The sequence below is a fragment of the Chrysemys picta genome, chromosome 16 (assembly GCF_011386835.1).
Source record: "Chrysemys picta bellii isolate R12L10 chromosome 16, ASM1138683v2, whole genome shotgun sequence".
Taxonomy (NCBI): Eukaryota; Metazoa; Chordata; order Testudines; family Emydidae; genus Chrysemys; species Chrysemys picta.
Genome location: NC_088806.1, coordinates 15,786,078 through 15,800,034, shown reverse-complemented (window position 1 = coordinate 15,800,034; position 13,957 = coordinate 15,786,078). Strand labels below are relative to the sequence as shown.

At 52.8% G+C, this 13,957-nt stretch overlaps 1 protein-coding gene across 1 annotated transcript in view; it reads right to left on the bottom strand.

The window, feature by feature from the left end:
- Positions 1-13,957, bottom strand: part of ESAM (endothelial cell adhesion molecule) — a 92,471-nt gene that overhangs the window by 6,931 nt on the left and 71,583 nt on the right. Inside the window, exons 3-5 of the mRNA XM_008171090.4 lie at positions 10,564-10,777; positions 8,336-8,491; positions 935-1,057 (exon numbers count right to left, since the gene is read on the bottom strand). Coding sequence (XP_008169312.2) covers positions 935-1,057; positions 8,336-8,491; positions 10,564-10,777 — 493 coding nt within the window. The remainder of the gene's footprint in view (positions 1-934; positions 1,058-8,335; positions 8,492-10,563; positions 10,778-13,957) is intronic.

Sequence of the window (13,957 nt, the reverse complement as noted above, 5' to 3'; positions counted from 1 at the left end):
GTTCCCTCCGGGTGAGTAAAAATTAAAAAGGGACCAAGAAATTGACAAGGTGCCATTTGTGCTCAGTGGGGGAGCGGCCGCGGCCCAGTCCCCACCTAGCTACGCTACTGAGGAGGAGGAGACGGGACTGTGCGCCCCTGCCCTGCAACGGGGGCGGGTGGAACCAGGACCCTGCAGCCCCAGCCCCGCAGCTTCCACCAGTGGCTGCAGCCGGGCGGTGCGCCCCAGCCCCGCAGCGTCCCCGGCAGGGCGGGGCCATGTGCCCCAGTCCTGCGGCTTTCGCCTGGGGCTGCAGTGTGCAGCTTCCAAGGGCCATTGCCTCTCCCCCACCCCCATGGCCACGGCTTGGCAGGGGCTGCAGTGGGGGCTGTGCACTCTGTCCTGCAGCTGGGCCAGCTCTGGAGCAGGGGCTGCGTGCCCCCCGTGGCTGCGTGCCCCCTGCTGCAGTTACTGGAGTCAGGGCTGTGTCGTCCCCCCCACCCCCCACCATGACAGGGGGCTTGGCCTGTCAGTCTCTCCCCCCCCGGGGGATTCCATTCCTCTCCCCTACCTAGCCCTGCTCTGCCCCGTTATTTGTAGTAAAGTAAAGGACAAGTCATGGCCTCCGTGAATTTTTGTTTATTACTGTGACCTGTTCATGACTTTTACTAAAAATAACTGAAAAAAATCTTAGCCTTATTAATAATCCCCCAATCTTGTGCATGGGTCATGCACTCCAGGTCTGCAGCAACATTTCCCAGGTCACAAGTAAATCGCATCCCTTTGGAGCGGGCAGGAATCCCTCAGCCATTCCCAGGCTCCTCCCCTCCTGGGGCTAACTCTCCCTTCCAAGGATCTAGGTCACTTCAAGCATTAACGGCAGGTCTAATGGCCATGGCTCCCCCCCACCGGGGCTCCAGAAGTGCCGAGCTTGCTGCTCAGGGAACGTACTCACATGAATTCACCTCCAGGGTGATGTTGCACTTGGAGCTGCCGGCTACGTTTGCTGCTGTACAGACGTACGTCCCAGACATCTCCTTGGAGAGGTTCGTTAGCATCAGGGTCCCTCTCGCGAGGTCTGCAAAATTCATAAAGAAGAACAAGAGACCCAGAGAGTCTAAATCACCGCTCAATGACATTTCATCCCACCTGCCAATGGGGTGCAAGGGGCGCAGATGTATTAAAGCAACCAGCTGGGAGGCCGGCATCTCTAAGGGGGCAGAGTTAAGGTCGCGATGTGGTGTGCCGTAGCTGTCGCAGTGGTAGAGCATGCGTGTGGGTGAAGGAGGAGAGGGGATGGACTGTTATGTGGCTTAACATTATAGTGCTTTGCGTTTGTGATTCTGTGACGGGTATAGGGCAACCATCGCTGTTTCACACTGAAACGGTGTAAAGAGAAGAACAGGAGGACTTGTGGCACCTTAGAGACTAACAAATTTATTAGAGCATAAGCTTTCGTGGACTACAGCCCACTTCTTCGGATGTGTGTGTGAATGTATTATATTGGAGTCTAGCCATTTTCATAAAGCGACATTATTGAACAGCACAATCAAATAAACTCCCCATTTGCCGCTTGCATGCCCAACGCTCTGGTTCACTGACCAAAACCACCCCCATTTATTATGGCTCCGCACAATATGTAAAGCTTTTAAATGAGTAAACTCTAAACATCTCTGCCCCTGCTTCCAGAGCCCTGCTCCTCACAGAGCAGCGAGGACCACGCTGTGCACAGCCATTGTGCTGTATCGCAAAGGAATGCTTTGGCAAAGAGGCGCTGTTTGAAGGTTAATCCCCAGTGCTGTTGCATCTCTGATGACTGCAGTATTCTGTGACCCAGAGCTCAGGGTGTTAGAAAGAGGCCGCCTGTATCACAGGTGTAGGTGTTTCTATGTGAACGGAGGCCCGTGGGGGCGGAGCTTGTGGCAAGAAAGGTCAGAAATTTAATCCCCTTTCGAAAGGATTGTTGAAACAAAGAGCGCGCTGTGTCCCTTCCCGGCGAAGAAGGGATGTTTAGCCCACTTTGCCCACAGCTGCAGGTGCTTGTAGCCCGGATAGCAAACCAGTGAAAGTGTCCAGCTGCGTATGTTCCCCACACCACGGGGCTTCTTTTAAGAGAGATGTTCTCTAAACCATGCAGGGGTAGGGGTGTGTGTGTGTGTGTGTGTGTGTGTGTGTGTGTGTGTGTGTGTGTGTGTGTGTGTGTGTGTGTGTGTGTGTGTGTGTGTGTTCCTTCCACAAATCCTGCCCATTGCCAGCTTGGCATAAGAAGACACGGCACTTGCAGAGCCCGTGTCACCTTTCCGTCACTGCGGCCGAGCCCAAAGCGGCACCCGCGTTCCTGACAGCCCGTTTGACGTGACCCGTCTCGGTGTAAGCCGCGGGGGAGCCTCAGAACACTGCCCTGGGGACCACAGGCTCAGCGGAGAGTTTAACCCTCACCAGAGCTTTGGAAAGGAGCTGCGGGGTGGCAGATATTGGCTGCTGCCGGAAACAGGCCGCAGCAGCAGGTGCCGGCCTGGCGAACAGCCATTCCCACAGAACAAACCTTCCAGCAAATGGCTGCGCCCAGGGTGCTCCTCGGCTTCCCAGCTGCTCCAGTACAGAGCACCATCGGAGAAGGCAACATCCCCAGTCAGTAACCAGAGCCAGCTGCCAAGACAAGCCCCTCCCTGCCAGCATCAAGGGAAACTGAACCAGGGCCCTTCACTACAGTCTGACACAGCCCAAGCCTACTGGCCTTTAGCAGTTGCAATCAAGCCTATTTATTCTGCCAGGCTTTCGGGGGGAAGACGGGAGGGGCAGAAAGGAGGTATCAGTCTGGGGTGGGGAGTAATACTCCAGTGGCATAGTGACTTCTCAGGGGGTGAACTGAGCGGCACAGTAATACGTTTCTGTTGGCCTCCTTAGGTTTGCACGCTTTGTATTAAGTTTATTGTACACACGTGGCAGCTGCAGGGTTTATTTAGATTTTTGCTTGTGCCTAAAGCCGCAGACTGCAGTAGCCAGATGGGTTTGGCACCACGGTTAAACTCAGACTCTAGCCAGGGCCATGAGAGCGGAGCCCTACCACCAGCAGCCTCCAGCTGTTCAGCTCTCGCTATGTCCACACTGCAATTAAAGGCGTGACTGCTGCACACGGAGACACACCGGAGCTAGCTTTGATCTCGCTAGCTCGGGAACCATAAAGCACAGGTGGCAGCGCAGGCTGGGTATGTACTCGAGTGGCTAGCCCGTGCTGCCACAGCTTTGCTGTCATTGGCACCTGAGCTAGCGGGATCAAAGCTAGACTGGGTCCGTCTACACTGACGGCAGTGAAGACAGGTTCCTAAGATCTCATTGCACAACCCCACACAGCACTGAGATTAGCCAATCAGAAACCTAGGGGAGTCTGAGCAGCGTCCATAGAGGGGACAGGACAGCGCCAACCATCCTGGAGCCCACAAAGGCAGACCGTGCCACACTCCCCCATGCAGAAACCTTAGGGACCAGCAAAGGCCCGGCTAGTGGTGACTAGCCAGGAACACCCCTCCCTCCACCCCCCCTCGCTTTTTACTGCACTCAGCACGTTATTAAGCTACACTTACACCAGTGACACTGTTTCCATAGTAACTAATGTATTTCAAAGAGGAAAAGTGGAAGGGGTCTGATGGGAGGGAGGACAAAAAAGGACCCACATAAAACCAATTGCGAAATCGCCACAGGTAGTGCTGGCAGCAAGAGATTACACCTGCGTGTTTCCTCAGCCCTGTGCTGACTGGGGCTCTGCCGACTAGAGCAGCCCACAGGGTATGTACACACACAGGGTACAGCTTTGCAAAGAGCCTAAGGGTACGGCTACAGCGCGAATTCAGGTGTGACGGTCATGTGGCAGGCACACCCGTGTCCGCTTGAATCTAGCGAGCCCAAGTAAGGAGAACAGCATGGACCCGAGTAGATACACAGAGTGGGTTTGCATGGGGGCAACTAGCCCATGCTGAAGCCTGTGCCACCGTACCTTCACTACCATGGTTATTTGTGCTAGCTAGATTACAGCTGGCACAGGTATGCCAACCCACGCGGCAGTCACAGCTTCCTGTGCAGGGCAGACGGACCCTGAGTGACTTAGGCACTTCTGAAAATTTCACACCTTCCTCACCCCTTGGCAATATCCCTTCCCCTCATCACACTTCACAAATTAAAAACCAGTGCCTGGGTATCCTCTGTTCGTACAGCACCTAGCGCCACAGGCTCTGAGCCTGATGGGGGCCCCCCAGGACTGCGGTAATAATGAATAATGCTGTGATGACGGGGTGATGACCCCTCGCGCACTGTGATGCTGTGATGCTGGGGTGCAGACCCTGATGGGAAGCAGGATACGTTCTCTGGCTGATGACCCGCTGGATGAGATACCCAGGGCTGTATCTAATCACCCACGAGTCTCTGGGAGCCATCCGAGCCGTTCAGCTATTCTTCCCGAGAGGCTGGGAATAGAGGAAACATCCCGCAGCAGAGCCTTGGCGTCAGTAGCCCAACTCACCCCAGGCACAATCCCACCGACTCCAGGGGAGTTACGCTAGCGATGCATTTGGCTCCAGACGTTTGTTCCCTGTGCGCCAATCTGGTAGCCTGATGGTTTGTACTAAGCACTGGCATGTGTAACGCCCCTGCAAAGCAGTCTCTGTCTGCTGTATGGCCGCTGAGCCTCCACTGCTGTTTGCAGGTGAGCAGACATGTGGGGAGGGGGAGATCCGAAAAGCAACCCGCCCTCTTAGCATGGCTTAGAGCCCAGCCGGGGGCAGGCACTGGAGATAGCAAGTGGCAGCGAATACTGCGGCCCAGGGAAGTGTCCTAGGACAGGCCTCACCTACAGGGCCGAGATGCTACAAGTCAGGAAGTAGTAAAGGAAAAGGAAAGCCGAGAAACAGCTAACGTGCCGTGGCTGTAAAGCTGGACACTAGTAAAAATGGAGGAACGAGTGTATTTCCTGACAGCTGTGAAATGTCAGCAGCTCTGTTGTCAACGGGAATGACACTCATCCCGGAGGTCAGGCAAAGCGTCCCCAACCCTCTCTTCCATCGTAACAAGAGGAGCATAATTAGCGTAACTTTGGCCAGGCGGTTAGCGTAAGGCTGGTGGTGGCGGGAGAGCCAGAGACAATGAGCCCGTACTGATGCGCGCGAGGGGTCGTGACGAATGATGTTACCTGCCAAAATTGTTACTGTGCTTAAAACTATGTAGAGAGACAAGGTCGGTGAGGGAATATCTTTTACTGGACCAACTTCTGTTGGTGAGAGACACACGCTTGGTCCAATAAAAGCTATTACCTCACCCACCTGGTCTCTGTAATATCCTGGGACTGACACACCTACAACCACCATGTAGGGCAGTGATTCTTCAAGAACCTGACTGGGAGTCAGGACTCCTGAGGTCTATTCGCAGCTTTGCCATCTACAGTGAGGCCCTGGGGTGTCCTTTCGCCTCTCGGAGGTTCAGCAACATCCCTATGAAAGGGGGAGAATACCTGCCCCACTTCACAGAGGTATTAGCGTAATGGATATGGAAATACTTGGAGATCCTTCGGTGAAACGAGCTATTGAGTGCACACGTTGTATTCTCCTCCCAGCCTGACTCAGGAGTCACACCTGTACCTGTAACTTTCCATGAGCATATTAAAATAATTTGTTAGAGAGGCCCAAGCTAACCCCCGCATCCAACAACCCCAAACCTTTCCTAGTAGGGGTTGGGAATACTAAACGTCCAAGGCTGACTCTCTCTGCTCTAGAGCCAATCAAGAACTCAGTTCAGAGAAAGGCAGGGAAGTCAAGGAAGCCGCTGCATACCGAGAACCGAGCGTGGCAATGGTATGTAACAGCCTGACGAGCGACGAAGTGGGTGCTGCACGCCAGGTGGGTGACTGTGCGCCACCAGGGGAGGGCATGTTGCTGTGAGAACCTGCCCTTTTACATTTCCTGACTTCTTCCCTTCATAAAACAGTCGTCCGGTATTTAATTAAACACAAGAGCAGACATCAGGAGCAGGGGGGACAATGCGAATTAGGAGAAGTGACCATGACTAATAGAACTCCACTAACCAAGAGATCCAGTCTGCATAAATCCCCAGACAGGGGAAAAGGAATGCCTGCTATGCTATGCTGCGTGCTTGACAGAAATCTGACTAGTTCAAATGCTAAATTCACTCATCTGACATCTCTTCCCCCTGAAAGTCCCACTCGGTGTTGGGAGGATCTGTATCATCGCAGCGTCAACTAAGATCAGAGACCCATCATGCTAGGTGTGGGATACGTACATATTCATCGTAGCGCTTACAATCTACAAAGAATCATGGAATATCAGGGTTGGAAGGGACCTCAGGAGGTCATTAAGTCCAACCCCCTGCTCAAAGCAGGACCAACCCCAACTAAATCATCCCAGCCAGGGCTTTGTCAATCCTGACCTTAAAAACCTCTAAGGAAGGAGATCCCACCACCTCCCTAGGTAACCCATTCCAGTGCTTCATAGACAGGACAAAGGGCGGGGGAAAGGAAGGGTGGGGAGCTGAGGCCAGAGACATTCATAGAATCATAGAATCATAGAATATCAGAGTTGGAAGGGACCTCAAGAGGTCATGTAGTCCAACCCCCTGCTCAAAGCAGGACCAATTCCCAGCTAAATCATCCCAGCCAGGGCTTTGTCAAGCCGGGCCTTAAAAACCTCCAAGGAAGGAGACTCCACCACCTCCCTAGGTAACGCATTCCAGTGTTTCACCACCCTCCTAGTGAAATAGTTTTTCCTGATATCCAACCTGGACCTCCCCCACCGCAACTTGAGACCATTGCTCCTTGTTCTGTCATCTGCCACCACTGAGAACAGCCGAGCTCCATCCTCTTTGGAACCCCCCTTCAGGTAGTTGAAGGCTGCTATCAAATCCCCCCTCATTCTTCTCTTCTGGAGACTAAACAATCCCAGTTCTCTCAGCCTCTCCTCATAAGTCATGTGCTCCAGACCCCTAATCATTTTTGTTGCCCTCCGCTGGACTCTTTCCAATTTTTCCACATCCTTCTTGTAGTGTGGGGCCCAAAACTGGACACAGTATTCCAGATGAGGCCTCACCAATGTCGAATAAAGGGGAACGATCACGTTCCTCGATCTGCTGGCAATGCCCCTACTTATACAGCCCAAAATGCCGTTAGCCTTCTTGGCAACAAGAGCACACTGTTGACTCATATCCAGCTTCTCGTCCACTGTGACCCCTAGGTCCTTTTCAGCAGAACTGCTACCTAGCCATTCGGTCCCTAGTCTGTAGCAGTGCATGGGATTCTTCCGTCCTAAGTGCAGGACTCTGCACTTGTCCTTGTTGAACCTCATCAGGTTTTTTTCTGCCCAATCCTCTAATTTGTCTAGGTCCCTCTGTATCCGATCCCTACCCTCTAGTGTATCTACCACGCCTCCTAGTTTAGTGTCATCTGCAAACTTGCTGAGAGTGCAGTCCACACCATCCTCCAGATCATTAATAAAGATATTAAACAAAACCGGCCCCATTCAATGACTTGCCCACAGCCACTCAGGGAGTCGGTGACAGAGCTGGGAATTCAACCCAGATCTCCCTCCTCCCAGTCCTTGACTTAACCGCAATGCCACCCTTCCCCTCTGTTATACAGTCACTACCCTTCTGAACCAGGGTCCCTGTAAGGAACACATGTGACTTCCAGCAAGGCAGAGAGAGAAGGGAGGATCAAATCAAAGAAGGGAGTTTGAAAGATTCCATCTGTTACTAAGTTAGGACTCCTTGACCTTTTCTCCACCCCCCTGCAGCTCTGGATGTGGCAGCCCGTGAAGTTCCCATGCAAATCCCCTGACTCCGTGTGCTCAGAACAGTCACCTCCTGGGCTGCCGTTTTCCATGCTCGGGCTCTGCCCGAATGGGGATTTTTGAGGATTCAGCCCAGCGAGGTCCAGCCGTTTCAGAGCTGGGAGGGAAGTCAGACTGGACATAGCGTTCTCCCCAAGTGGTGGGGACGTTAAACTGCAGAGCCAACACATGCACATTCCCCCAGGTGACTGGTCCAGCTGGGTAGGAATGGAGTCGGGTGCACACACGATAGAACACACTGGGTAGTTTAATGCTGCAATGTTACCCCCGGTGCCTGGCACGAGTGTGCAGCTGTTTGATAGCACAGAACACCTGGTCCATGGACCTGCTCCAAACTGGCCACAAGCCCGGTGAATGCCACGGGGAAGCCAGTGCCTGGTGAGAATGATCCTCCTCCCTTTCCCCACATTGCCCCAGCCACTCAGACCCCTTGGTGAGAGCATCAGGCTTTTCTGCTTGATACCCAGTCAGTGCCACGATCCTGGTGCACTCAGGGTGGGGATTCCTACCTTGGGCTGGTGCGAAGAAGACCTGGGTGTTGGGGGCGGTACGCTGCCAGCTGTACTTGGGGCTGGGCTTGCTGAAGGATGACTTGCAGCTCATGGTGACGTTGCCCCCAAGGTAGGGTTTCCCATGGATCTGGCACGTCGGGGGGGATGGAGGAACTGGAGAGAGCAGGAGGAGAAGACGGGTTAGTGCCTTTTGAATGCGGACATCATTATAGGGCCTAGTTCCAGCTGTAACTTGCAAAAAGAAACAGCGCCATCTATTGGCCACAGGCAGCACCGAACAAATCCATACTGGAAATCCAGAGTAGTCATGTAAGCTTGAAACCTGCACCCTCACTTTCCTAACTCTGGCTCTGCTGCCAACGCTGTAGAGAAAACCCCTCAGCGGCTGTTATTGTGAACAACCCAGGAAAGCACTCCGGCTCCAGATGGATCTGCAATGCCCAGTAAATGGTTCGTTTCCCTAAAGCAACCACACAGCGCAGCATCAGCAGTGTCCCGTGTTCCAATGGTAGGTTTACTGCACTGAAACCAACCTCTTATCTGGTCAGGTTAGAGGTGTCTCGCTGCACCAGGCCGAAGGGCAGCAACAGCCAGATCCCGAGAGCTGTCCACAGATGACAGCAGGGGATGGAGTTGTGCTGAGGTTCTGTTGAAACGTTGATTTCTGAACTTTCAAGACTTCCCACACATTCAATATTGCTTCGGTGCAAGATTTATGCCAGGCCCCAGTGCCACAACGCAACAAGCCACTTGGTTAACTAGAATGAGAGACATGCTTCTAAACCCCCTAGGCTGTTTGGAAAGTCTCAGTTACACCATCAGAACACAGGCATTGCCAGACTGGATCAGACCCAAGGTCCATCTAGCCTAGGATCCTATCTGACAGTGGCAGAAGATGATGTAAGAACCTCACAGCATGATGATGTGGTGTGATCTGCCCTTACATAAGGTCTCATCCGGATCGCTAGCAGCGACCAGCCCAAGTCCTGAAGCAGGAGGTTTAATACCCTCCCAAAAACCTTCTTGGCATTAACTATGGTAACCCTGGGTATTCTAGGTGTCCATATAAATGGCCACTCCCTCTTTGATTCTTGTTCAGTTCTTGGTGTCAATGCCATGCTGTGGCAGCAAGTTCCAACAGCTAATTATGCACTGAGTGAAAAAGTATTTGCTTTTATTGGTTTTGAATGTTCCACCTTTAAATTACAGTTACCGTCCCTTTATTTGTGTAGGAGAACCAAAGCTCCCAATGTACCTTCTCTAGACTGTTCATTATTCAATAGACTTTCCGTGTCCCTCCTTTATTCATCTCCCTTCTAAGATAACCCCCAAATTCCGTTTCTCTTTATAGAGTTTGTCCAGCCCTGTACCATTCTCTGAACCACCTCCAGCTTTGCAGTATCCTGCACACAGCACCCCGCTGCTCTACTGATTGCTATAATGACATTATAATATCTTCCAAATTATTTTCCATCCCTTTCTTTATACCTCCCAACATCTTGTTTGCTTTTTGATTGCCGCTGTGCATTGAGCAGAGGCTCCATTGAGCTATCTGCAGAGATGCTCAGGTCCCTTTCCTGAGTTGATGCAGATAATTGAGAACCCTGTAAGGTGTACGAATAGCTTACGTTTCTCCCTCCAATTTAGTACCATTGAATTTCATTGGACTTCATGTGACCCCTTCCCCTAAGCTTGGTTTGGTCTCGGAGATGTCTCGCAGTCCTTTATGGTCCTGAACAACCCAAATAACGGTCATCTGCAAATTTTGCTACCTTACTGCCCCCCACACCTTCACTTTCTGGATTATCAGTAATCAATCCGGGACCTAGCGTATCACCTTGAGGCATTCGCGCTTTACTTTCGGTCATGAGGTTTTATGTTAGTGCATTGGGCTATGGGATGTGATCATGACAAGAGACCCTATCCAATTCTCCTTTTTACACTGCACTCATCACCGTGGTAACAGACTGTCTTTGTGGTCCGGACCACAACCCTCAGTTTCTGGACAATTAAACTCAAGTCTGTTACAGGAACAGTTTTTATCTTTCATCTCTCTCCCCCCGCAGCAGCCAGTTGATGCCCACCACAGGTGGTGCTGTCACAAACTGCCCAGCATGGAGCTGCACATCCCATTTGGGCCCACCCTGGTGCCTTGCATCAGCCCCCACAGCCCCAAAAGGGCAAATCCGGGGCTGGGAGGGAGCACGCGAGGACCCAGAACTTACCCAGAACGGTGAGGTTGATGAGTCCAATATTTTTCCCGTTGATGGGATCGTCATCCACAATGTTGACCGTGCACATGTATTCACCAGAATCCATTTCCTGGGTGTTGTTAATGGCAATGGAAATGTTGAAGAAAGGCATAGGGTACACAAAGCCAGTCCGGTTCTTCAGGTACGTCTCCTGCACTTTCACCGTCCCGTCCATGTATGTCAGTATCTGAAGAGAGAAGAGAAGAGAATACAATGCACCTGGGAGTCCTGCAGCCATCAGGGGGCAAGGGAGTTGCTTTGGCTTCAAGAGGCACATCTCCAGATTGCATCATAACCACTAATAGCCTGGGCCAGTGGGCGTCAGGGGGCAGCTCCACTGCAGTCAATCCTCACTATCAATCCCTCTGTGGATTAGGGCTTGGGAAGCCCGCAATAAAACACGAGAGAAGCAAAGGAGAGCAACAAACATGACCCATGGAGGAGAGGGTAAGGAATGGCAGAGAGACTAAGGGAGCTGGGAAAGAGGAGATGCTGGGACGGGGCTGATGAGGACACCGAATACTTTCCAGGGATCAGCGTAGCTGAGAGAGGGCAGGACAAAGAGTAAAGACGGGGAAGCCAAGGCTACACAGCACGTAATGGAACTTCCCCACGCTCCCCAGAATGCAGCGCTACCAAGGTTCCAGTGAAACAGGACATTAGGGGGACAGTGAAGTGGGCCAGGGAGAAAAGGCCCTGTGCTCAGATGGCTTCTGGAAACGGGAGCGGTGCAGAGATCCAGGGAGGCTGTCCCAGAGAGTGGCAGGAGCTGCAGGGAAGAAGGATCTCGCACCTGTCGTGGGAAGCCCAGTGCTAGGTCAGAGGAGAGAGAGTGAGTAGGTCACCTGGGCTTTAAACCCAGGAGGGGCTGGATCTCGCCGTGAGCGTGTAGTGACACAGAGGATGGAGTCGCACGTCTGTCACACGAGAGGAAGTGGGCACGGCAGGAGCATTTTGCACATGCTGGGCTCTGGAGAGCTGGTACGTGGGGAAGCCAGCGAAAGGAGCTCCCGGGAGAGGAGACGCAGCAGCGGTGGGGCTGAGGCAGATGCACAGAGGCGATGGTAGAGAGTGAAGTAAATTTAAGAGCCACGACAACTACAGCAATGGCACAGACTCCCCGAAGGAGGTGGCAGCGGCCGAGCCACCGTCACTGCAGAGCCCCGAGCAGCGTGGTAGAGTGCAGGACAGAGCAGGAGCTACGCCTCTAACAAAGGTCAAGCGAGGCCTGAGCTTAGGTGAGGGCAGAAGGAAAATGGGAGCGGAGAGGAGCTGGGGGACAAAGCAGTTTCTGCTGGACTTCAAAGGGCTCAGATCTGTGGCGGACGGGATCCGGAAAGACACCACTCACGGGACTGAGCCATTTCAACCAAACTGTCCCGCTGGATGAGCGCAAGCTCTCCTCTCTCAGCACATGGGAAGGAGTCACGATCCTGCAGCCTGTTCCCCACCTGACGCGGTAACAGTCTGGCACCTCACAGCGATGGTGCTGGGTTGCCGTGGGGGTGACAGGACTGTCACAGGGACGGGGGAGCAGGCACTGAGACTAGATGGGCTCTTGAATCTAAACAAAAGCAGAATACTGCCTAGACACTGGCACCATAACGTCACAGCTGTTCCTCCAACAGTCCCAAGGTGAGGATGCTGCTCTGGACCAATGTGTGACTCACCTGTGCAGGTACCGATGGGTCACCACAGATTTAACCAGCCAGAACACTAATATTTGACTACTGTTGTCCACAGGTCAACCTATCCTACAATGTGTGGCAAGTTCTGTTCTTGGGGCTGGTGACTTAGCCATGAAACGCACTGTGGGGTTGGTGCTGAACCAAGATTGCTATATTTTTTTTAAATGAAGTCACACTTTGGAAGCATCCATATATTTCTTGGCTTAGGGGGCCTTCCTAGCTTCTGGGTTGCTTTACTTTTCTAGCCCCTGGTTCGTAAAGAGCCAGTGCTGCTTTATCGTTGTCATAATGGCTGTTCTCATGATTTTTTAGTTGAACGTAGCGGTTCTGATACCATCCCTCCCCGTTTTTATGGGAGAAACCCAAGAGAGGATAGGGGTCAAACTGGGGAAAAAAAAGTGGTAAAACTCTGCCAATCTCCACCCACATTATTCAATATCAGCCCCCGCTGAGTCACTGCTGATGACTGAGTCCTCACAAATAAGCACCCGAGTTAGTGATGAGCTGTGACCCTTCCTCTCCTTTCCTACATAAGGAATGAAATAGTTAACCATGGTGACCATTAAATCCGCATCGCTGGGCACTGAGTTAACCCTGCACTGGGAACGAGGGGACAATTCACACCTCTGCAAGCGATCGCCCTAGGTTCTCTGCAGACTCAGGTAGACATTTCTGCATCAGTCACACTGGCGTCGCATCAGAGGCAAATAGCAGCCCCCATGTCTCAGTCACACTTCCTTTACTTATTACACACAAGACATATGTTAAAAGAACATTATAGTTGCAAAGTTAAGAGCCCAGGAGTTAGGAAATGCCAGAACGAAGGCTGCCCATGCACAACGGAGCAAACCTTCAAATTCTGAACATTCACCAGGAATCCACAGATTACAAAATTCAGAGACGTCTGTGGGACAAAACCTGGCGACACACGCGGGCCGAGGGATGTGCTGGCCGCCCTTCCCGCCGCCCCCATTGGCCTGGAGCGACAAACCGCGGCCAGTGGGAGCCGCGATCGGCCGAACCTGCGGACGCGGCAGGTAAACAAACCAGCCCGGCCCGCCAGGGGCTTTCCCTGAACAAGCAGCGGACTGGCTTTGAGAACCACTGCTGTACAGCACAGGGAGAAAGCCGCACTTAGCTGTGGTCCCTTCCCTGGGCTCTCCCGGCCCCTTAGTGCAGGCACTAGCCTGGCCCAGCTCCAGCTGTCCCCGCGCAGAACCCTTCCTCCAGGCTCCTCTCACTGCTCACAGGCCTGGTGAGGCTGCAATGGGTCCCTTCCATCCCTCTCTGCCCTCCGGCTCCTCCTGGCAACGTAATACACTATTGTCCGTGTCAGCGATCTGGTTAGCTTGTTGTACACCGCTCCCCATGGAGATACCCCAACAGATGCTCCTTTGTGCTCGGAGTCAGATCAAGCAGATGGAAATTAAAGCTAGTCAAGTAACAAAGTGGCTCTGTTGAAACTGGGCAGTGCAACACCAGGAGTCGGCAGCACTTGAAAAATGCCACACACCCCATCCTCACACACACTTTCCTCGGCGTTTGGAAAGCCCTGGTCACACCGACGTGTTGCAATGCCCGGGACAAGACATTTTGTCGCACTGAACAGGCTGCTCCTCCACAATGTTTATCCCCAGGGTGTAGGGGAGGCCCAGATATCGTAGATGAACCCAGGACAT